This window comes from Protomyctophum parallelum (genome assembly GCF_964188405.1).
Source record: "Protomyctophum parallelum genome assembly, chromosome: 19".
Taxonomy (NCBI): domain Eukaryota; kingdom Metazoa; phylum Chordata; class Actinopteri; order Myctophiformes; family Myctophidae; genus Protomyctophum; species Protomyctophum parallelum.
The window spans coordinates 14,823,297-14,849,058 of NC_139717.1; the positions used below are offsets into that span (position 1 = coordinate 14,823,297).

Consider the following 25,762-nt stretch of genomic DNA (forward strand, 5'->3'; position numbering starts at 1 on the left):
TAAAAAAATAATTATATATATATATATATATATATATATATATATATATATATATATATATATATATATATATATATATATATATATATACTTGAAAGAATAATAAAAATTAAACACATTTCTTTATACAAGAAATACAAGAAACACACATTTTCATACAATATGTAGGACAATGTTCCCACTACAACGAGACACGAGACACCCAGGGCAGCCATAATGATTAAATCCTACATCTCCCACAATGCCACGCACAACCTTTGACCACTGTGGATGAAAACAAGTCGATCAGCTGATGTAAACTAGCAACAACATCTAACAGGAGATCTGTTCAAATTATTTTATATCTCCACGGACGCGTTCATTAGCGCTTCGTTTGTGCTAATTTGGGGGTAGCGCTGGTTTTATTGTCGGAGTCATAGCGTAATAACACTGTTATTACTACTGTTATTACTGTCCGTCTGCCGATCAAACCGGCTAGGCTGCCGCTTCTCCCAATAGGTCAATTTTTAATGAAGGTTGTTTGTTTACGTGTGTCTCTCTAGAAGTGTGTCACTTTGGTGTAATCGTGGCATAACGACCAGGCTCGACAGTGCCTTACAGTCTTGGTGTGTCACGGTCCATATGCAGTGGATTAGATTGGTAGATATTTATTTTATAAGCAAAGGATGATTGACAGCCACCGTTAAATGGATGAGCTCCGTTTCATGTAGGTATAGTAAGGCTATAGCCTTATATAACGTGTGTCGTCATGTATGGTTAAAAGTTATTGCTTGGAGCTGTCATATCATATATCAGCCAGGGGGTGTTTTTTTATATTCCATAATAGTCTTATATTATAGTTGTAATGGAGAGAAGTTAACTTTTGGGAGACTGAAGAAGATATTAGTTGATATATAATTAGTTTTTATAGTGACTTGGAGGTGATTTGTGCCATAGTGTGTCACACTGGTTACAGTGTTGAAGTTTCAGCCACAGCTGTGGGAGTGAATCAGCACCTTAAGGAGACCTGGATAAGTACACCTACTCGAGTACTCGGCTTAAGCACAATATTGAGGTAGGCCTATAGGTATTTCAATACTTGATACTGCAGAGGCAAATTACTACCCTAGAGTTATTTGAAAACTTTAGTGACATTGCATTTTTCATGTCAAGGACCCCCAAATTAGCATTAATTATCCCACGGACCCCCATTTGAAGAGATATGCCATGAGGACCCCCAAAGAGAAGATTTCTACGGCTCTAGCAGTGATTGTCAACCCGTTTAATTTCTAGGACCCCTGGTTTGACAGGCATTAGTCTACAGACCCCCCATTTAATCGCATTTCTTTCTCTGGGACCCCCAATTTATATTGTAAAATCAATGTTAATTTAACTCTGAGAGTGTACAAATGGAACCAAATGGACCCGTTACAAATGGAACCAAATGGACGCATTGGGGTCCATTTGATTCCATTTGTACACTCTCAGAGTTACAGACCCATAAGGGTCCATTTGGTTCCAAACTATCATTTAGCTGGGGGACCCCCTGGAACTCCCTCAAGGACCCCACTTTGGGAACCACTGAGTTAGATCTACAAAACATACACTTCTAACCAATTAAGCCCTATTTTATACTTAATACCTAATTAACATTGTCTGCAAACTCAATTGAGCTTGTAGACAGGCTATTTTCAAGCTTTTGTGGAAAAAATAAAATAAAAAATGTAAATCAGTGGCACATTCTCTGACACATAAGTGCTTTTACTTCTGGTACTTTCACGTATACTTTGATGGAATACTTTAGGCTTAAAAATAACTTGTAACAGAGTATTTCTACATTGTTTTTACCACTTTTAGCAGATCTACAAGCTCGCAGTGTGTCACATTGTGCCGCGCTGCGAGCTTGTTCATCTGCTATTTTTTTTTTTTAATTGAAAAATCTTCTGAGGTGGGGGGGATGGGGTCTTTTGCAGGGTCCTTGGTACAAGAAACAAACAAAAAAAGATTGAGATTAACTGATTTAGAAAGCATTTTGTATAGAATCAGCCCCAGGTCGTAAAATACATGTATACAACTGCACTTCACTGTATGTCAGAGGGAAATAAACAACATGTGTTTCTTCCCACCACTGCTGGATGCTGAACAGGTGTCGACATGAGCACCCCGGGCCCTCCTCCTCCTCCTCCCGCGGAGAAAGGCACGAGCGCCGCGCTGCTGTGCCAGGAGAGCTATGCGTGCGGGGGTTCAGACGAGGCCGCCTTCGAGTGTGACGAGTGCGGCAGCCTGCAGTGTGCCCGCTGCGAACTGGAGCTCCACCGGCAGGAGCGCATGAGGAATCACGACCGGGTTCGGATTGCACCGGGTCACGTTCCCTTCTGCGACTCCTGTAAAGGAGATGGCGGCGGTGGCGGCGGAGGTGGCACGCACAACAACAACAGTGGCAGCTGCTCGAGCGGCGGTCGCCTGAGGGCTGTGGTGCGCTGCCAAGGCTGCAAGATCAACCTGTGCGTGGACTGCCAGAAGCGCACACACAGCGGCATCAACAAGAGGAAGCACCCGATGAGTCCCTACCCACCGCCGGGCAAGCCTCCGCTGGCCCCGGAGGACGAGATGATGGAGGCGCTCAGGGCCAGGCTGGACACGGTCAGCAGCTTCCTTCTGGTGGACGAGAAGGAGGAGATGCGGGTGAGTATACTATAGTGCCTCTCAACCGTTTTTTTTTTTTTTTTTTAATCAAAGGACTCTCAGAGTCACAGACCTGTGTAAGAGTCCATTTGGAATCCCCTCCGGCGACCCTGAGGGTCCCCCCGGGAACTGCACTTTTGAGAACCACTGCCTTAGATCAGTGCAAAAATGAATACCGGTATATAAATAAGAATATCTCCAACAGTCATATCACCCTTGTTTACATGCAGCTATATACAGTAGGCTACTTTATAGGTCCCAGCTGGGAAATGTGGTTGCCATGCAGAAGCACAGATATAGGCTACTAGGCTATACATAATTTAAATGGTACACGCATAACAAAAATCTTAAACTCTGTCCATGTCAATGGCGTTTTTATTGTTTGTTTATGGCATAACAAACATTAAACCTGTATATAGGAGGGGCTAGTGCCCCTCAACAGCAACAGCAATCAAGATCAACACAATTGCCAAAAAAACACACACACTCACACTGTAAATTAAAATAGAAAAAAACAACTCTAAAATCAACACTGCTGTCAAAATCAGTCACCTTTTTACGAGCCATTTTAGGGAGCCAGTGCATCGCTGCAATGCGGGACGACAGCTGACGCGTTGGAGTGGCTAGAACCTTCCGTGGAGCTCCTCGCCGCGATGATCAATCAGTGCACGGGCCTACAAGATGAACTCCATGCGTGTCAGCGACGTGGTTCTGTAATATCTCGCTCTCGTTCTCTTCTCAGGTGAAGGGCGAGGACGACTTTGTCAGCAGGCTGGGCTGTGAGCCAGATCAACTCCTCAAGGTGGTCTCTATTTTTGGCAACACCGGCGAGGGCAAGTCGCACACCCTCAACCACACCTTCTTCCTGGGGAGGGAGGTGTTCAAGACCTCCCCCACCCAAGAGTCCTGCACCGTGGGCGTGTGGGCGGCCATGGACCCCCTACACAAGGTGGTGATCATCGACACGGAGGGGCTGCTGGGGGCCGGTAAGCATTGAACCCACAGGTGGATGTGTCTTCTTGACTCCTGCGCCGTGCTGTCGTCTCTGTCGGGTGGAAACCTCACATGTCCAGAGCCGTTACTTTTCAGGATTTAAATTCAAAAGTAGCAGATGTAGATCTGCTACTTTTGATGCTTTTGTGTGACGCTGTCGCTGTGTAGTATGATCGAGTTGGGTGTTAATTTAATAAAACACAAAAAGTTTCAATATGGAGATAAGAGGTTTCTGCCCAACAGCAATGCTAGGCTTTATTCTATACCATCTGTAACTCTGTAGTGTGCACAAATGGAACCATTTTTAATGCACAAATGGTGAATGGTGGTGAAAAATCATTTCAAGCGCATCTGTGATGCATCGTTAGCTTGAAATCGGTTACTTTGCGACAAGCAACACCGTCGCACTCCAGAATATAAATGGGGTATAACGCAGCGGGGAAGAACGCACACCAAAGCAAACACCTTGTGAACCTTGTAGACAAATCGTGGACCAGAAACAATCTTCTAAACATTCACTCCTCTCTCCCGTGTTTGTATCTTTGTTTGTTGCCCAATGCAGGAGCCAACCAGGGCCAGCAGACCCGCCTGCTCCTCAAGGTGCTGGCGGTGTCCGACCTGGTCATCTACCGCACGCACGCCGACCGCCTGCACGACGACCTGTTCAAGTTCCTGGGAGACGCGTCCGAGGCCTACCTGAAGCACTTCACCCGCGAGCTGAAGGCCACCACGGCCCGCTGTGGCCTGGACGTCCCTCTGTCCACGCTGGGCCCCGCCGTCATCATCTTCCACGAGACCGTGCACACCAAGCTGCTGGGGACCGGTAAGGACAGGAGGACACACAACGTACATTAAGACATTTATTTAGCAATCTCTTATCCAGAGTAAGTCCTCAGTATACACAGAACCATATCAACGAGGCCGCTTGTTTAGTGCAGCAACGTCTGCAGTGCTAAATGTGTGATGGCTTTATTGTTCCTATCAGAAAGTGATTACACACACACACACACACACCTGAACTCTGAAGATACCTTCACAATCACTTTTTAGCCCCTCCTATGCCCAGCTTTGCGTATTTTGTGTGTACCCCGCATAGCGATGATTTGATTTTCTAAGCAATGTACGTATCCCCTTTCCCTTTCTCACCCCTCTCTCTCTCTCTCTCTCTCTCTCTCTCTCTCTCTCTCTCTCTCTCTCTCTCTCTCTCTCTCTCTCTCTCTCTCTCTCTCTCTCTCTCTCTCTCAGACAAGCCATCAGACTCAGCAGAGCGCCTGCTCGCAGAGCGCTTCAGGAAGCTGTGTGTGTTCCCGGAGGCCTTCAGCTCGGTGCAGTACCGCGGGACTCGAACCTACAACCCTCCCACGGACTTCAGCGGCCTGCTGCACAGCGTGGAGCTGCTGCTGGACAACAACACCACGCGCTCGCCGCGCTCCGCCAGCGTCGTCTACAAGGCCCTGCAGGTAACGCTGGAGGTCAAGGAGTTGAGAGAGAAGAAACTGGAACTATACCATTTAGACCCGAGTATATATATATTTTTAAACCTTCTAAATTCTAACAGTTTTTTGAAAAAACAGTTTCTATGTCAGTGGGTGCTCAACCTTTTTTACCCAGTCCAGCCCTGTGTACACGATACTTAGAACAAGTATCCCCACACAAAAGCAGAGAAAATAGTAGATCTATCTTTTTTGAGGGGTGCTAGCCCCTCCTATAAACAGCTATTGTGTGGATTCTGTCTGAACACAAACAAACTGACATTGACAATGGATGGAGAATTTACATCATGTGTCTGAGCAAATCGGCATGTCGGTTGGAACCCTTGGCCAATAAGTGACCACCATTCCTGATGATGATGAACGATGATTAGAGTGCCCCTCACTTCACACAGGTGTGATTTAAAAAGATATATATAATAGGTACTTACGGTACTTCTCTGTCTCTGTGTCTCTGTCGCCCCCTACAGGCGTTGAGTGAGCGCTTCAGCGGGGACATCCCAGATGAACACGTGAACAGTAACTGCTTCTTTCCAGATGAATACTTCACCTGCTCCAGCATCTGTCTCAGCTGTGGGTGCGTGCCTCTCCTTTTCCACCCTCCTCAACCACCACAACACAACAGCCTCGTCTCTATAGCGCCGTGGCACTGCCTATAAACGCAATGGACAGAATAGATAGTCGCTGTCGGGCAGAAACCTCCTATCTCCATAATTCTAACCGTTGGTGTTTTTCTCGTGAATTATTAATGTCCCACTTGATCACACTATACGGCGTCACACAAGAGCACCGTCGGAAGTTGCTTGTAGATCTGATGCTTTTGAATTTCAATCGTGACAAGTAACAGTTTTGGGACATACTAAATGAGGTTTCCACCCGACAGAGACGAAATGTAATGAGTTGTATATATCTATATACTAAATACCTCAGCTAAATGTGTGTGTGTGTGTGTGTGTGTGTGTGTGTGTGTGTGTGTGTGTGTGTGTGTGTGTGTGTGTGTGTGTGTGTGTGTATGTGTACACAGGTCAGGCTGCAAGAACAGTATGAACCATATGAAAGAGGATGTTAACCATGAAGCCAAACATCGATGTCGCTACTCCGTACAGTACGACAACCGCATCTACACCTGCAAGGTGCGCGCACACACACACACACACACACACACACACACACACACACACACACTAGAGCTGCGATTGCTCCTTTTTTTCACAATCAACAAAACAATTAAGAAAATAGCTGATCTATATAAAAACAATAAAAAATATTATTGTATTAAAACGATGATTTCGGGGCACCGCTGGCCTAGTGGTCCAGGTGCATGCCACATATAGGCTATTGCCTATATTGTGTTCGAGTCCCGTTCATGACGACCTTTGCTGCATGTCTCTCCCTGTCTCTCTCTCTCCCCCTTTTTCCTGTCTGTCACTGTAACTATCAATAAAGGCACAAAAGCCCCAAAAAGATTATCTTACAAAAAAAACAGATGATTTCTTTTATGTAGACACTGAAGCAATTCAGCTTAAAAACAGATGGTAAGATATGTTTGGTTGTATCTGTGTTTGTTTCGCCAGGCCTGCTATGAAGGAGGGAAGGAGGTGATCGTGGTTCCTAAAACCACGGCGTCGTCCGACAGCCCTTGGTTCGGTCTGGCCATCTACGCCTGGTCAGGGTACGTTTTACCGGAACACACACACATATAAGCATATATACGCATCCTCGCTGCCGGCCACTGTTGTTTTTGGCAGCAAATTTCCATTTTAGTTTTAGTCATAGTCTCTTCAATAGTTTTTATTTAGTTTCAGTTACATTTTAGTCACCTTGAATATCTTAGTGTTAGTCTAGTTTTAGTCGACTAAATATCATAAGAGTTTTGTCGACTAAATCTACAGTTGATTTAGTCGACTAAACTGTATTTTTGTGGGCCTTGATGCCAGATTCGTAATTACATGTGCTGAAAATAGCCGATCAGTAGATCAGCTATTTTCAGCATGCAACCAAGTGTAAAATGACTTACTGGATCTCTTGTCCACTAGTCCCTTCCTAACATTTTAGTCTAGATTTTATTTGTTGACGAAATTGTCAGTATATTTAGTCTTAGTTTTAGTCATCATAGCTTAGTTTTCATTTAGTTTTAGTCTTTGGAAAAAGGTAGTCGGCGAACATTTTTTGTCTTCGTTTTAGTCGATGAAATCAACACTTCTGCCGTTGACAATATTGCTGTCACTTCTCAGGAATTGTGTTCCAATGAATCCAATGTAGTTATTTAGTAACAAGCTCTTTTTAATACTTGTCATTCGTTCAATATTTATAAAACCTATTACTCACTTGTGTTATACAGTACTTACATTTTCTTTAAATCTAGCGAAAATAGCATATGTACAAGTTCACATTGCGCCGCAGGTTGTGAACATCAGTTACGTTTGCTACTTTTGTGCAACACTGTCCTAAGACAAAGTATGGCATTCATTTACAATAAAACTTGAAATATGAGATACAAGAATTCTGCCCGACACCGACGATATTTCACATTTCATTACATACAAAGCAAACTGTAGGTTTTTGGATTCAACTTGTGCAGTGATCCATCTTGCGGTCTGTCCAGGTATGTGATCGAGTGTCCCAACTGCGGCGTGATCTACAGGAGCAGACAGTACTGGTACGGGAACCAGGATCCCGTCGACACAGTGGTCCGAACCGAGATCCAACACATCTGGCCAGGGGTTAGTTACAGTATAGTCCTCAATGCTCACATCTAGACCATCTGGCCAGGGGTTAGTTACAGTAGTCCTCAATGCTCACATCTAGACCATCTGGCCAGGGGTTAGTTACAGTATAGTCCTCAATGCTCACATCTAGACCATCTGGCCAGGGGGTAGTCCTCAGTGATACAAATCTGGTATCCTATAGTTTCAATGTACAGACTATTCTTTGGATATTATGCTGTTTAGACTGATTACTATCTCTGCATTTGACTAGTGTTTACCTTACTGTAAATCACTCTGGATTGCTAAATGCCTATATTCTAAATTGCTCACATGGCATGCTGCTTGTTAAAGGAGAAGTCAGACTCAGGGCCAACCAGTTTCTTATTTTAATCTAACGTTACTATATCCAAGAACGTCAGAACGAGTGGTACAGGTTAAACATTTACATAACTCCCTCCCGAGCCCATGAGCGTGCGCCGTGGATTTAACGCTAAATCGCTTATTTTGATGGCTTAAAAAGAAATAAAAACTAATGGGTAGACATGTCTTTCATAATGTCACAATTTGTCACATTATGCAGTGATGAATGATGTGAATAATGTCGTAATATGAAGCGTGAAACTCCAGTGTTTTTTTGTCCAAAATGGGCTGCCGTAGTGGGTGATCTGCCATTAAACCCACTGCTCGCGCTCAGAGCTGCAGTCTGTTAGCTGGGAATGGATTTATGACATTCATCACCTGTGCCACTCCTCCTTGCATTGAATAATAATCAGATTACGGTAAGAAAATGGCATGTCCGTAAATCTTCCTTAACGTCATCATTGTGTCTCTGGCCTGCAGTCAGACGGCTTCCTGAAAGACAACCACAACGCAGCTCAGAGGGTGCTGGACGGAGTGAACTACATCTCCCAGTCTGTGTCTGAGCTCAGCGTCAAGCCTGCTAAAGCCGTCACCTCCTGGCTCACCGACCAGATCGCCCCCGCTTACTGGAGACCCAACTCCCTCATCCTGGTACGTAAGCAGGGCTGTGAATCTCACCATTATGATGGTGTAACGATTCAATTATTGGAGAAAAATGGAAATAGGAAATTGTGAATGGTTAATAACAAGAATCAAATTTTTGAGTGGTGCAACCACTCCATTATGTGTGTTCACACGACGATGCTCAGGACTAGGCTTAGTCTCATATGGTGGCATAGACAGTACAACAGGGACAGCACAACACCTCGCAAGTCCTTCTGCCTCATCCTCTGGACACTCCAAGCTGTCGAGAGTTCGAAACGCTCCCACAACTGTCTGTGAACATGTCCCAGGCTGGACCATCAGAGACGCTGCACCCTCCGCACTCCACAGCCGCTCTCATGGGCCTGGAAGTCCACACACCGCTGCCCCGATGGCGGACCGACACACCGCGGGGAAGTCACCGGGTCCACTGCCTCTCCTCCTGGCACCTGTTAGTGTTCACGGGAGGGACCAACAGGCAGCGTGGTCGCCGGTAGTAGACTACGTCGCTGGGTACATCTTGACGTGATATCCTGACACACAGCCACCGCCACAGTTGCAAAAGTTCCAAAAGCTGTACCCACTACATTAACGATCGTAGTTAGAACGGATGCGGTTGTTAGATGTTAAAGAACAAGCAAAGTTGGCGTCCACCGGCGTTTCCACCGTGCCGCCATTGCTGCGCGTGGCCGTGCGCACACACACACACACACACACACACACACACACACACACACACGCCGGGACAGAGTTTAAAGTGTCCAGAAATATATGATTTAATGGAACATGGAATCATTCACAAACAACCGATGTACCAAAATAATCTATCAATCCCCCCCCCCCCCCCCCCCCCCCCCATAGGACTATACTATAGAATGATGATGATAAAGATGGTTGTTCGCAGAAATGCCACAAGTGTGAGTTGGACTTCCTGCACAACGACACCAAGCACCACTGCCGTGCGTGTGGGGAGGGCTTCTGTGACGCGTGCTCCTCTAAGACCCGGCCCGTCCCGGAGCGGGGCTGGGGCCTGGCCCCCGTCAGGGTGTGCGACGCCTGTTTCCACAACCGAGGGATCCCCACCGGTACGTTACGGAACAATTCTACAAATGTCTTCTAAATCATGACAGTTTTCTGAAAAACCCCATGTTTCTGTGTCAGTGGTTCTCAAACATTTTCATGTCAATGACCCCCCCAAAATATATGTAATTGGCCGCCTAACCCCACCTGAAAATATGTTGTTCCAGGGAAGAAGCAAAGATTTGAGTTAAAAACGTTTGTTCTGAAAGAATATATATTCAAAGATTTGTGCCACACTTTCAAAAATAGCAGATCTACAAGCTTGTGTGCCGCGCTACGAGCTTGTAGATCTGCTATTTTTCAATAGCTAAAGTATAACATAATGCTTGATACACCAAAAGGTGTTCCCGCCCAAAATGGGTTAAAAATGGAGTGCCGTAATTCCCCCCCCCCCCCCCTAAAACATGATCAGGTATTATGATTAGGCTATACTAGGAGGAATATATATATATATTTTGTGTACAGAAAGTGTTAAAATGTTTATGTGGCCACACCCACCAGTTCATTAAGTATACCTGGTTTTCACCGTAGCACCACCCACCTGAACTTAAGCCTCGCCCACAGCTGTTGTTGTATGATAATGGGGGAGGGGCTAGGGGAGGAGTTGTTATTTCGATTGGGCCTTTTGACTCAAAGGCTTTCAGCTTTCAGGAAGAAACCAAAAATACACAGGGAAGACATATTTGAATATTCTAATCACACCTGGGGGTCTATTATTAGAGTAATGTTAACTCCACAGACACATGCAAAACAGAAAAAGTACAAAAATCACAGCACTCTTTCTTTAAAATCTTTAAAGCTGCACTCAGTGTAAGTGTTATGTCTGTTGTCTCAATGAGAGGTAAATGCAATGGATGTCTGACTCACAATAAAGAATTAAGGCTGTGCGTCTAGTGTTGTTCTATCTGGCGTGCCCTCTGCTTAACTGTAGCCTGCATTTATATACTTGTACTGCTCTATAAAGAACAGAATATTAAAGGCACACTTGGTTTTCTGTGTGTGCGTGGCCATGCGTGCGTGCGTGCATGTGTGCGTGCGTGCGCTTCCCTCTAGCAGAGTTGCTGGATGCTGCGTTGGAGGAAGAGGAAGGAGGAACTCTGATCGCCAGGAAGGTGGGAGAGGCGGTCCAGAACACACTGGGAGCTGTGGTAGGAGCCATAGACATCCCACTGGGTGAGACCACGCTCCGTACAACGCTTGAATAGTTTTCATTTAGTTAAATTAGTTTTAGTCACATTTTAGTCTTCTGGAATGTTTGTGTTTAGTCTAGTTTTTGACGACTAAATATCATACAGTTGTTTTAGTCGACTAAAATGTGTTTTGGCGGGCCTTGATGCTGTCGTAATGAGTCAATGACTGTTTTTACACTTGCTGAAAATTGCCGATCTACAAGCTCACAACGCATCGCAGCGCGACGCGTTGTGAGCTTGTAGATCTGCTATTTTAGATCTGCTACTTATACTGGATCTCTTGTCCACTAGTCCCTTTGACATTTTATTCTAGTTACTTGCGCAAGCAGAGCGCGCAAGTAATGTTTTCGCCCGGTCTCTTCCGCCGTGACAGCTGTCCCGCCATTCGATGTTTATGCAGAAAAACATCAAATCTGTGCCTGTTTTGCTGGGACCAAATGACCACAAATGACCACAAATGACCATATTTCTTACGTCATCATTTAGAGCTAGTCATACGTATACTATATACATAATCAGTAAAAAATAAAATAGCAAATTGTGCCTGATCTGCTGGGACCAGAGTACGTGGTGTGTATATGTATGACTAGCTCTTAATGATGACGTAAGAAATATGGTCATTTGTGGTCATTTGGTCCCAGCAAACCAGGCACAGATTTGCTGTTTTCTTGCATAAACATCAAATGGCGGGACAGCTGTCACGGTTTTTGGCGCAAAGTAACCACAGTATACCGCTAATCAACTTACAACTACACACTTTATACAGTATAGAGTATAGAGTATATATGTATACGTATATAGTATATGCCTATATACTATATACTATATATATTTCTTACGTCATCATTTAGAGCTAGTCATACGTATACTATATACATAATCAGTAAAAAATAAAATAGCAAATTGTGCCTGATCTGCTGGGACCAGAGTACGTGGTGTGTATATGTATGACTAGCTCTTAATGATGACGTAAGAAATATGGTAATTTGTGGTCGTTTGGTCCCAGCAAACCAGGCACAGATTTGCTGTTTTCTTGCATAAACATCAAATGGCGGGACAGCTGTCACGGTTTTTGGCGCAAAGTAACCACAGTATACCGCTAATCAACTTACAACTACACACTCTATATAGTATATATGTATACGTATATGCCTATATACTATATATATAGTATATGCCTATATAGTATATGCCTGCTTTGCTGGGACCAAACGACCACAAATGACCATATCTCTTACGTCATCATTTAGAGCTAGTCATACGTATACTATATACATAATCAGTCAAAATAAAATAGCAAGTTGTGCCTGATCTGCTGGGACCAGAGTACGTGGTGTGTATATGTATGACTAGCTCTTCACCCAAACTTATATAGATAGAAACTTGAATCATACTTAATAATACTAGGTGTTTATATGCATAAAGTAGGTAGGTAGCAAATAGTTACATCTAAAAATTATACATTTCAAACGTTCCTTCACAGAGATACTGAGATTTGACAGTTTACAGCGGTCGAAAGGACTTGCACCTCTGCTTGCGCACTAGTTGGCCATTTATGGCCTACTATTGTGCAACAAGCAAGTATGCACTCGACAGAGTGCAGTTCTAGTTATAGTTATTTGTTGACAAAATTGTCAGTATATTTAGTCTTAGTCATCATAGTTTAGTTTTCATTTAGTTTCCACTTAGTTTGTCAGTGGAAAATGGTAGTCGAGGAACTAGTTTTAGTCGACAAAAACACTGCTTTGAAACCTTTTATCGCCATGTTCTAACTGGGTGTGTATTTTTATTTTTGAATTTGAATCCTGCAAAGTAGTTTTTGGACATACTATATATTAGCATAAGAAATATATATTACCGGTATTATTATTATTATCATTAGTGGATTTTAATAAAATACACTATACATTTTCAAAAGTAGTGAAATTAGCAAGTCTACAAGCTCACAGAATGCATATAACTGCTGTAAGCTTGTATGTAGGCTATTTTCCTAGCATTCGTGCGCCGTGCGGGATCTTAAATTGATTCACTGTGGTTTTCAATTTCAGTTTAAGTTTGACTGTTTTTAAAGTGGAGTTTGCTAGTTTAGTTATTAGTTTTAGCACTTTTACAAAATCAAACTGAAACAATAAACCTTTGAGATGACTAAAACTAAATGAAATTTTATTCAAAAAGACTGTCAAAATCAATACTGCACCCTGTCACGTCCCGCTGTCGTCCCCCTCCATTAGTACATTTACTTAAGTACTGTACTTAAGTACAATTTTGAGGTATTTAAGTACTTTACTTCCAATTTCAAATACTTTAACTTCTACTCCACTACATTTTAGATCCAAATATTATACTTTTACTCCACTATACTTATTTGACAGCTTTAGTTACTTTGTAGATTTGGATTATTATTACAAAACATACATCCCCAACTTCAGCCCTATATACATTTTGGGTTTGGCCATTTGAAAATAGCAGATCTATCTATCTATTTTCAAAAGATATTTATAAATTTGAAATGAGAACTTGAAAATGAGACATTCTGCATAATGACCACTTTCTACTTTCGGTACGTTAAGTACATTTAGACGCCAATACTTTTGCACTTTCACTCAAGTACATTTTGAACTTTTACTTGTAACGTAGTAGTTCTACATGGCAGCATTGATACTTTCACTTAAGTAAAACATTTGAGCGCTTTTTTTCCCCACCACTTCCACCCTCCAGGTCTGGTGAAAGACGCGGCGCGGCCGGCCTACTGGGTGCCGGACCAGGACATCCAGGCGTGCTGCGAGTGTCGCAAGGAGTTCTGCGCCGCCCGCCTGTCCATCCACCACTGCCGCGCCTGCGGCCAGGGCGTGTGCGACGACTGCTCCCAGGAGCGGCGGGCCGTGCCCTCCCGCGGCTGGGACCACCCCGTCAGGGTCTGCAGCGGGTGCAGCCAGAAACCCGGGGAGCTCTAGCAGGAACCGGAGCGGACCGGAACGAGACCGGGTTCACAGTGCAGAAGAGTCCGCCCCCGTTATATCCACTTAAAACCCCAGCATCCGTGAGCGTGTCAATCGGCTATTTTCAGCAAAGGCTTTCCCCACAATAACAGAAAATACACTGGCCACCGGTCAATCATAATAGGGTTTAAGTGGTGGTGGGGGGGGGGGGGGGGGGGTGGATTACAGCTTCCGTCTTTCAGCTGATGTTGGTTGTCGTTTTAGCTGATTCATACGCAGTTGCGCATCATGCCTCAGCACTGAAAGTATCAGATCTACAAGCTTGTTGCGAGTGTGTGGACTGTGGATTGGCTATTTTCGATGCGTAACTCCAGTATTAATCTAGGCTTTTCCTGTCCGCACTCAACACCTCTGTCCCCCTTTAGGATATTTCAATCTAGTATGCCTACACGTTGACGTGCGTTCACACCAGACGTGGCACTTTTCTCTTTTTTTTGCCAGAGCGAGGCGATTCAATGTTAAATCAACGTTAAGATGGCGACATCGATGTTTTCCGCTTCTAGCGGGAATCTCGCCATCAAGTTGAAACGTTTTCAACTGAAGCAAAGGCAAACAAAGTGACATCCGACTCAAGTATCCAGTCGGAGAAGTAGTTTATTTGATGTTGTGCGTGAATTTCAACAACAAAGCAATACAAAGTGCTTAACACATAACATTAAGGACACGTTGTGCTTGTGCTCGCTAAACCGAACGATATTACCAAACACACAAGTGAACATACAGTACAAATACAGTAGGATATAGCCGATGCTGCCGAGACCAAATTCACAAAATGTCAGTCGGGGCAACTCGGCTTCCGCAATTCAAGTGACACGATTATGGTCATTGCGTCCCGGTGTGAACACACCTTTTAGAGTGCGCTGAGTACCTTTGTTAAGACAGAACAGGGGCTGCAAGACACCCTGGATCTATAGCAGTGGTTCTCAAAGATAGGAGGAACCAAATGGACCTTTACAGGTCTACAACTCTGAGAGCGTACAAATGGAACCAAACGGACTCGTTCCTTTTGTACGCACGAGTTAGGGGGGTCCGTGGCTTAATTCACCCCAAACTGGGGGGGGGGGGGGGGGGGTACTTGAAATTAAAACGTTTGAGAACCACTGATTCATTAGACAATGCAATACATTGATGTGAGAGTATCAGACATGCTTGTTTTGAGTGCATTTTGGGATAATTCTGACGTTACCACTTCCGTCCCGTCTCGTCCATTTTGTATAAAACCATGGCAACCTTTTTGACAATCTGTTGATATAAATTAGGGTTATCTTACTCATCCCATGGCCTAGGGGGCCGTAGGGGTGTCATGGTGGATGCTTGGGCAGTCAGGGATCTCCAGCGCTCTCGGTCTTCAGCTGTGCGTAGCAGGGTCTGGAAGCTGTAGCCAGTCCATTCCTTGATGTTGTCCATCCAGGACTGTCTCTGCCTGCCTCTTATTAGGGTTATATTATCAAACAAATCAATCTCTAGACTCTAGATTTGCTGAGGGAAAATAATGCTACTCATCACCATCATCAATCAAAGTATACTGTAGGTCTATTCTTTACAAACAAACATACAACAGGCCTCAAATACAAATATACTGCTTTACATCTAGAAATTAAAAAGAAATGTCTGTATTATTTTTCCTTTTCGGTGGTGGGGTTCCCCCGCTTTGTTTACATTTGTATCATTGATTGGGCCTTTAATGAACAAAATTCAATTCATTCGTCTTTTTTTTTTGTCTTTTTAAACAATGCTTTCTCTTTTTTTCCCCTCAATGTATCTGTTGTTGTGGATCCAAGCCGATGTATGGCTAACTCCACACGACTACATAACTTTTCTCATATAAGCACTTTTATTAAGTCGTTGCTGTCAGGGCAGAAATCTCATGTCCATATTTTGACTTTGTTTGTTATTATTTATTTCCGCAAATGTAATGCCCTCCTTGATCATACTACAGCGTCACACAAAAGTATCAAAAGCTGCAGCATCAAAGCGACGCATTTCGAGCTTGTCGATCTGCTACTTTTGCCGTTTTATTTGGTATTTTTATTTGAATCCTGGAAAGTTAACAGTTTTGGACATATGAGGTTTCTATCCGACAGACCAAATATGACTATGTGTGAGGGGGCCTAGGTAGGTAGTTTAATAATGGCTTTTATAGGACTTGGAAAGCAGGGAAAGATTGGTTCAAATGAATCCCATTCCTCCAGTCCACTCCCTAGTCTCCCTACAGCCCTGCAAGCTTCTTCCTTTCTTTGTCTTCTACTGTGTTACTTTATAAAAAGGGGAAATACGATTTTATAAATGTCCTCTTTGTGTGTTTTTGAACTGACGGTATAGTATATCATCACCACTATTGACCGGACATAATCTGACTGCAATCCAAACCGACGTGTCAGGAACTGCTCTCGGAGACTGACCGCCTGTCCGCCTCACACAGAAGAACTGTGGAATATAAAAGTCTTGGATGAAAACAAGACACTTTGCATGAGGCTGGCCCCTCAAAAGATATTCATTCATGTTAGGAAATTGTTTTCTCTGGCCGCAGCTCAGGTCCTCTAGTCTAATCTCACTAGTTACTGTACATCTGTGTGGTATCTAGATTTGTTTTCAATGTAAAGTGAAATATTAATAAAATTAAGATGGATGTGTTGCAAAATTCAAGAGCTAGTAGATTTGAGCTTGTAAAACACGATCTACACAGGTGCACATTTGCACTTGCATGAAATGTCCATACACATACTGTAAAATTGGCATTTGAAGTCAAAGAATAAACTATTGTTATCTATCCTACATAGTTATTTTTTTCCTGTGACTTCACTTTTCTGTATGACATCAAATTGTGTGTGTGTGTGTGTGTGTGTGTGTGTGTGTGTGTGTGCGTGTGCGCATGCATTTTACATGTCACAGGTTGAAATTCAAGCAAGTTCGAGTGCTCAGGTCTAATCTACAAGGTCTTGTCTGTCGGGTGGAAACCTCATACGTCCAAAACAGTTACTTTTCAGGATTCAAATTAAAAAGTAAAAAGTAAAAATAGCAGATCTACAAACTCGAAACGCATCGCTTCGAAACCTGTGGATCCATATCCATATGGATCCTATTTTGTCACAAGCTCTTGTTAATACTTTTCGTTGGTTCAATATACCAATTATAATGCCACTAAAAACCCACAGACGACACATAACGAAGTGTGGCATTAAAATGAAAATGAAAATCTAAAAGTAGAAATATTGAGATTTCCAGTTCCAGGTTGCCTGTACTGTATTGCAGCAAAGTGCAGCAGCAGAGCGTTGACTCACACATGCGTCACCACACCACACCACCAATATATAACTAACTCAACAAGCTGTAACCTGCTGTAACCAGGTCAGTCAGTCTGATATGGCAGAGAAACACCCCCCTACCCCCAGGCAAACCCCTATACATTATTTTTTTTATCAGAGGGAGTTCAAGGAACATCTGACTGATTTGAGTAAGATGAGGTAAGAGTTAACCAACTACTTTCAGCCTAGTGTCCTTGACTCCTCACATAAAATAAATCAATAGTGAAAAACGGCTGATCTGTAAGCTCTCACTTTGTAGATCAGCCATTGTCTCTATTCCACATACAACATATATATATACAATGGAATTTCCATAGGGCTTATTATTATTATTCTCACTTGGCCCTCCTCCTGCGAGGTCGTCTGGACTGTGGACGACCAGCTCGGGGAAGCCGGTCTGCTGGTCCATCTCTCTGGTGAGCCGCAGGTCGACAGCCTCGCCAATGACCACCTCCGCTGTGGTGAAGACCTCCAGGTCGCCCAGAACGTGGCCCCCCACCGTGCGGCCGTCGTTGTCCACCAGACAGATGTGGAGGTGGGCTTCCTTGTTGAGCGTTCCCACCAGAGTATGTGTCAGTCCTTGTCCCCTTCATGCCCATATATGGAGTCGACTGATTTGTTTGCCGACACCCAATTTGGGCTTCGACAACACACTCCATATTTGGGCGTAGTTGCATTGGGAACTCCTTTTGGTAATGGCTTATGGCTGAGATGGTGACATGAGATTGTTGGTATTGTGACTTTCTTTATATATTGTCAGATACTTGCATGAGAGGGGGAGAGGTGGTGGAGTTACAGTAGCTGCATCAGCAGACAGTTTGAGGGTCCAATGCAGTTAGCTGGTTGTCTTTTAGTGTGGAAAAGTTTTGTATGTATTATTCCACCCCCTGTGACATTACGTGGGCCAATATATCATCATCAGACATCATCATTCTGTATAGTATATAGCTACTCGAGCCCAACATGTTTCTTCTGTTAGAATATGGAGATATCCATATTCAGTTAGAATATGGAGATCACATCAGTGTTTTTTTTTAACAAAGACACAGACAAAGCACAAAGCAAAATATATAGCTGGTTTCTGTCAGACAGAGACGATTATATAGTATCCGTGGCCTAATACACACTAGAGGGGGGTTCTTCCAAATTGGTAGTCTACTCTAGACCAGTGGTTCCCAAACTGTGGTGCGTGCACCCCTTGTGGTGCGCAACATAAAAAGGCTAATGGTGGTGCTATGGTTTTATTTTAAATATATTAACATATTATGCCAATATATGGTAACTTTGGCAAGTAGGCCTATATGCAGAATATAGCCTATGCTGCATATATAAGTCATATTCAGGTTCATGTATGTGCATATATGTGGATAAATAGGAAATGTATTTGTTTATATAGCATAGCTTATGCAATTTATATTTCCATGTGGGGGGGTGCGTCAGCTAGGTCAGGAGGTAACGGGGGTGCATGGCCAAAAAAGGAACCGCTGCAATAGAGAAGTAAGGGTCCTTGAAACTTCAAGAGGACAGGCGATAAGACGACATAGGCTAGTAACATACCTCATTAGTATTGGTGGCCGTGGCATTGGCCAGCCGGAGCGAGGCCTTGGTGAGGCTGCCCACACAGGTGAGGATGAAGGGGGCAGAGAGACCCGTCTCTTCCACAAAGGCCTGCAGGCCACCCAGCAGCTCTTGGCCTGGTCCAAACCGCACCGCATGGACCTGCAGGGCAGAACCACCCGTCCACTGTGGAAGAAGTATAGGCCTAGTACTCGGATTGTTTGGACTTGTGTGTGCAGCAATGATTTTCTATTATTAAAATATACCCAGGGCCCCCACCTTCACTTAATGCGGCCGCATTAAGTGACACTATGGCAGGTAAATAAAATGTTGGGGCATGTGGAGTTTGCTTTCGAGTTGCCCAAACTGCAAGTGCACATATGAGTGAGGAGTCTGCTATAAACACAACACGGGATATAATATATCCTGTGTTGCTATATTATAGCTAGATAGCTATAAACACAACACAAGATCACAACACTGGTATCGGTATTCGGTATCAGCTAACACACATTGAAATACTCAGAAAAGCACATTGGCTTGTTTACATAGTCCTCTATTTTCAATTCATCAGAACATTTAATTACATTATACATTTGTATGTAATGACATACAAATATAGCCTACAGTACCATGTAAAAGAAAGAAAAACAACATAAAACGGTTAGAAATCAAAAGGAAAAAAGTTACTTAGGGATATGAATGCCCTTGTGGACTTCCATTGATTGATTACTACTCTGTAGTCAGAACAGAAATGTAAAGAGCACAAGACAAATCCTATAAATAGGGGAGAACGGGGAAGATGAGCCAGCGGGTTAAGTTGAACCACCCCCTTTATCTAGAAAACTAGAAAACTGTGTTGCCATGTGACCTTAAATCTAGTAAGCATCCATCATTTACACCTGACTGTGAAGTTGGGAAGCACATTGGGAAAATAGAAAACTGTTTTTTTGTGTAAAGTAATACACAAAAAACAGTTCTCAGTCAATGTAAAATGACTGTTATACAAAGCAAAATGTACCTAGGTCTAAAATGTAATATCATACACGTTGATGATTTGCCAATGGATAGAACCATGTGAATCATTTAGCAAATAAATTGTCTGTAGCTTATTCTAGTCATTGTTTTCTAAAATGGTGGCTATGGGTAAAATGAACCAATGTCTGGGGGTAAATTGAGTCAATGGGAATCACTATTCATATTTTTGTATTCATTATTTATTTGTTACTCAAATTATACTGAATGACCTTTAATTTGCATGTACATAATATTGTAATAACAATATTGCAAATATAAGGTTCTGAATAACAAACTTTATTTAATTGTCTTAATATTGTTTAAATAATAAAACAAACAAATACATTATCTGTTCAAGTTTAAGCTTTTTAATATCATGTGGTTCTAACTTACCCCTTACCTCGGGCAAATTGAGCCACATTTTCATGGCCATTTGTCATAGATGCTTACTCATCAATTCAATTCATAGAAGACATCCTGAAATAATATGGGTAGATCATTAGATTTCATTTTACTGCCATCTCATTTTGACAAAAACGTGGTTAATTTTAACCCGTTATCCCCTAAATGATTTACTGAATTATACCAAACAAACAAAACAATTATCTTCGTAGTCACAGAGAGTGCACCGTGGCCGGCACACCCGGCAAAAATTACACTTGTTTCTCAGGGTGAGAGCCCGAGTAGCATGGGATCAGAGAAACCAGAGGCTAAACAAGCGATGATCATGCCGACATGGCTTTCAGAAAGGGCTCGCCATTCTCGGCAATAACAGTTAAATTTGTGGTTAATTTATGTATATTAAGCGTCACGTGACACTACAATGTGAACAACGCCCTGACACGAGGAGTCATACTGACGTCCTGGAGTGAAACGTTTAAAAAGAAAATAAGAACGAGAATGAAAACGTTTAAGCCAGACGCATACTTCGTCGCACAACGTATCGCTCATCGAAAAATAGCAGAGCTACAAGTCCACAGCGGTTTACGGATGCAACGCATTGTGGGCTTGTAGATCTCTATATATTAGCCTACTCTATGCTTGAATTGATTCGCTTCCTGGTAACGTGGTTCACCATAAACCAATAACAATTTGAGTAGGTCCGGACGATGAAAATGCCGTTTCAAGCAACGGAATAAAGACGTATTTATTCTCTATGGAACAAAACGAGAAGGGATTAATTAACATATTAGGTTAGCTGTTATAAAACAATTATCTGTACAACATTAAAGCTTTGTGATCCATTAAATTCCATAACATTCCCACCAACATTATTTGGGCAACAAAGAAGCTTCTGCACCCCCTCGTGGAGTATAATTGTAACTGCATGTGCGACACTGAAACATGTACAAACCATCAGGTACAATTTTACAAACGCACTCTCATGACATTTCAAAACAACAAGATAGAATTCACACCACAACATTGAGTGTAATTGCATTGCACCCCCCCCCCCCACAGCACCTCAAAGGCCCTTAAAACAAGGCTCCAGACCTCCCAAAACAAACTGGTCAGGCTCCTACTTGGCCTCACCCCCCGAACCCACCTCACCCCTGCCCACTTTGACAGGCTGGGATGGCTTAGGGTCGTCGACAGAGTACAGCATCTTGCAATGGGTCTGGTCCACAAGATTCGATACACCACCAAGATACCCATGTACCTGTCTAAATACTTCCTTAATGTAAACGAAGTCCACACCCACAACACCAGAGGGAGTGCAACAAACCATGTACAACCCAGATTCGGCACAAACAAGGGACTAAATTCTTTTCGCTCCTATGCCACCAAAATGTGGAACGCCCTACCAACAGTCATTAAGACATGTGAATCCCTTGACTCCTTCAAAACCGCTCTCAAAGGGCACCTACGGATGGCTGCAATTCGAAACTGGCCTCTGTAAAATCTGAATCCCCCCCACCCCCCCCACCCCATTTTCCCTCACTGTATATTGTATCTTTTCCCTTTTTTGCTTCCCATATGATGAATTTAGCTACATAGAAATGTCTATGTGTATGTCTCTAAATGTTTGTATGTCTTTAAATGTTTTGATGAATTGAACAATGTGGACCCTGTTGTAAACAAGTGTAATGCTTAATTGGGTCGTCCACTCACAGTTGACAGTCTTTGTATTGAGTTTGTGCTTAAAATGTACTGTAAATTCTACAAACTGTTAATAAATATTTCAATCAATCAAACCCCCCCCCCCCCCCCCCCCCCACACACACACACACACACACACAGTTTTCTTCCCATAAGTCAGCGATGAATATTTAAAAAAAATCACACCTGTGTGAACAGTGGTGCAACTCCACTCTCTCCTCTCTCTCTCTCTCTCTCTCTCATTAGCAGGCAACAGTTCAGCACTATCTCACTCTCTGTTGGCACAACAGCGCCCCTACTGGTACTAATAGTGTACTAATGGTGCTCATAGTCGCATGGGTGGGTGGGTGAACCAACACATATGTTGGAGCCAAAATGCTTTTTGTTTATTTTGTTTTGTTTATTTTAACCTAATTAATGATGTCCTTCTTTACGATGACGTCATGGGAATCAGTCAGTCAGAATGGTGGGTGGTTGTCATGGAAACACTCATTACCTGTCACTGTGATGGCACTCAGGTGCGACAGGGGAAGACGACACAGTTTTCGACCGTGCGTGGTCGACAGGTTCAGTTGTTTGTTGCTTGAACCGTGGGAAGTTGTGAACAGTCGTGGCAATGGGCCATATGCCATTAGGACCCTATTGGGGTGGGTCATTAATGGTCCCCTTTCTGGCTACAGTGAGCAGAGCGAGAGTGTTACTGTCAACAGGACCTCCATAACACATCTGGAGGAGTTGCTGCACAATCAGTACAACCATGATTTTAATGAGTCATCAGAAGACAAAGAGGACATGTCAAGGGATGATATGAAGTTCATGGAAATTATGACTGATTCTTGCAAGCTTCAAGATGGACATTACACCTTGGAGCTTTCCTTTAAGAAGAAAGAAATCTCTCTACCCAACAATCAGTGTGTTGCTAGGCAACACATACTTGGATTGAAGAGGAGGTTTGGGAGAGATGAAAAGTTCCACAGAGAGTACACCAACTTTCTGGATGATGTAATCAACAAAGGATATGTTGAACTTGTACCTGAACATGAAGTGGAACGTTCAGATGGAAAAGTGTGGTACATTCCACCCCATGGAGTGTATCATCCCAAGAAAGGAACACTGCGTGTGGTATTTGACTATGGAGCAGAGTACAGGGGAAAATATCTCAACAAGGAGCTTCTACAAAAACCAAACCACTCCTCTTTTAGAGGATTTAGAGGATAAGAGGAGAAGTAGAAATTAATGCGGGTGTGTCTGCTTCGTGGATCAAGCAAAGTTTGGTTACTGGTCTGACCAGTGTGCTGGTTTTGGTTTTGACACGTGCAGAACGCACTAATCTGGCCACTCATCCTCTGGTTTCCATAGAAACTCAGGGCCTTCAATCCACCTTCTATTTCTTGAGCTTTGCCATATTTTCTTTCTCTTTCTTTGGCTCTGCCATTTTTCTCTCTTTCTTCTTTTTGAGCTTTTAGCTGCCACCTTCTTGACGGTCAGCAAATCATCCACCTTTACTCCTCTTGAGGCTTTGTCTGCAGGATTCTGGGTGGTATGAATGTACCTCCACTGTGTGACATCAGATGTTTCTGCTCTGAGCATGGTGTCAACACGAACAGCAAGAACAGCTGCAGGGAGTTCCAAACGTGGAATGGTGACATGCTTCACTCTGGCTTGATGGAACATCGCTTTAACGTCAGTCATTAAAGCTACAGGCTCTTGCCGGAATCTTGTGAGGACTCCTAACAGAGTGCTGGTGATGATGCCACATCGACAGGTTCAGTTGTTTGTTTGAAAGTTTACACAGTTTATTTACGTTTGAATACTACTGATGAAAGAAAGTAGATATCAATAAATGGATTGACATATCCGAAAGTAACACAACTCTCTGGACATTGAATTAATCACTGCACGCGTCAAACTCAGTACAACCCAGTTGCCCTGCTGTTTAGCCTAGTTGTACAGGCTTCACAACATAGGCAGGTGAACACGGACATTGCTGGTTGTCCGTTGTAGGAGTGGTTGCACCACTCAAAAATATTACAGATATATCAGCCTGAATTCCTGTTGTTTTCATATGCTCATCTCATGTAATAAACTGGAGAATCTCAAAGAGATCTTTTAAGCGTCTGTCTTTCCAAAACATCAAAACAGCCATCATTTACAATAGTTTTGTCCCTCACCGAAAGCCCAATGTGTGATATTATTAAGAACTTGCTAACCCCATCATACATTTAATATATTTCTTTATACAATACTGTATAGTGGGGTCTCTGCCATATCTCTCTCAGCTAAGGGACCGCTTGTTGGGCTGAGAAACGTTGAAGACCCCTTGAATCACTCAGTGTCGTAACATCTGCCACATTCTGCAGACTATTTAAAACTATTGGATGCACTGGGCAGTGGGCACCCTACAGTGCTCAGGGAGTATTTCATTTAAGTGCCTTGCTCAAGGACACTTCCGATGACACACCGCCACCTCTTTCGTGTTAAAACTGTCATGTACAGCACCGTACTAGTACATAATACTATGGCTGGACTAAAATGATCAATGCCATAAAACTTCTATATACAAATACCTCAGCGATCAACCTTACTCCTGACAGAGAAACACCATCATTCTTGCTGGCATTCTCCAGGTGACACACTTACCCCGTTTCTATTTATTATTGTTGTTGATTATGTTCTTCGTACGTCAGTTGATACTACCAATGATAAGGGCTACCAACTAAACCCTAGGGCCTAGGAGAAGCTCTCGTCATCCTGCTAAATGCCTAACCGACACTGACTTAGCTGATGACATCGTGCTTATCAGTCAATCATTGGAATACGCTCATCTGTGTTGGTCTTTATCTCAACGAGACGAAAACTGAATACGTAAATATATGCAAATCCAACAATAACCACATTATAAAAACACTTAACACTCATCTGAAACAGGTTGATGACTACAAGTATTTGGGTTCATATATATCTTCTTCCCAAAAGGACTTTCAAACTAGGAAGGGTATGGCCTGGTCAGCCTGCAATGACATGCATAAGATCTGGTCATCCCAGCTTAGTAAGATGTTAAAAGTAAAAATATCAAACTGCAAGTGCACATATGAGTGAGGAGTCCACTATAAACACAACACGAGATATATAGCTAGATAGCTATAAACATAACAAGAGATCACAACACTGGTATCGGTATTCAGTATCAGCTAACACAGAAATTATGGTATCTGTGAAAAGTATTCCGACTGGTAAAAGGAGGCTGGCTATATTTGTATGTGCACTCCTACACATGCATGCCTATAAGAGCATGTGAGGGCCTAGCTCTGGTCAATAGCCCTAATGCTTCTATGATTCATTCTACTTTCTCTTTTAAATCTCACATTGAACTCAGACCAGCCTCTCCTCTTTAGTGGAAATCTCAAGAACGTTTGACCTACTCACCAATACAAAGACGGGTTGTGTCATTAGAAAGCCTACTTTCCTTAGTGGGAGCACTCTGAGCCCACCACCACACGTACTGTATAAACGGTACTTCTTGGCCAAAAGGGATTTTGTTTCCACCTAGAAAAAAATACTTTTAGTTATTCCAATGCGCGCCCTCTACCGATATTGCCCAGAGAATTGCCACATCGAGAATATGTTTCCTCCGGTGAAAGAAAACCCTCTTTCTGG

General features: G+C 43.0%; 1 protein-coding gene across 3 annotated transcripts; it reads left to right on the forward strand.

The window, feature by feature from the left end:
- The first annotated feature begins 283 nt into the window (after window positions 1–283).
- Window positions 284–16,892, forward strand: zfyve1 (zinc finger, FYVE domain containing 1). Of its 3 annotated transcripts, XM_083790298.1 has the most exons (14): window positions 284–706; window positions 937–1,054; window positions 2,126–2,664; window positions 3,407–3,650; window positions 4,220–4,480; window positions 4,903–5,117; window positions 5,618–5,724; window positions 6,172–6,280; window positions 6,722–6,819; window positions 7,753–7,870; window positions 8,696–8,866; window positions 9,762–9,942; window positions 10,991–11,110; window positions 13,846–16,892. In XM_083790298.1, exons 3-14 carry the CDS (start codon window positions 2,134–2,136, stop codon window positions 14,079–14,081), a joined length of 2,391 nt encoding a protein of 796 aa, XP_083646424.1. In that variant the 5' UTR covers window positions 284–706; window positions 937–1,054; window positions 2,126–2,133; the 3' UTR covers window positions 14,082–16,892. The 3 variants fall into 3 exon arrangements, with proteins under 3 accessions (XP_083646424.1, XP_083646423.1, XP_083646425.1); XM_083790297.1 differs by having other exon boundaries at window positions 284–1,054; XM_083790299.1 differs by having other exon boundaries at window positions 284–1,054; window positions 10,994–11,110.
- Window positions 16,893–25,762: the final 8,870 nt, after the last annotated feature.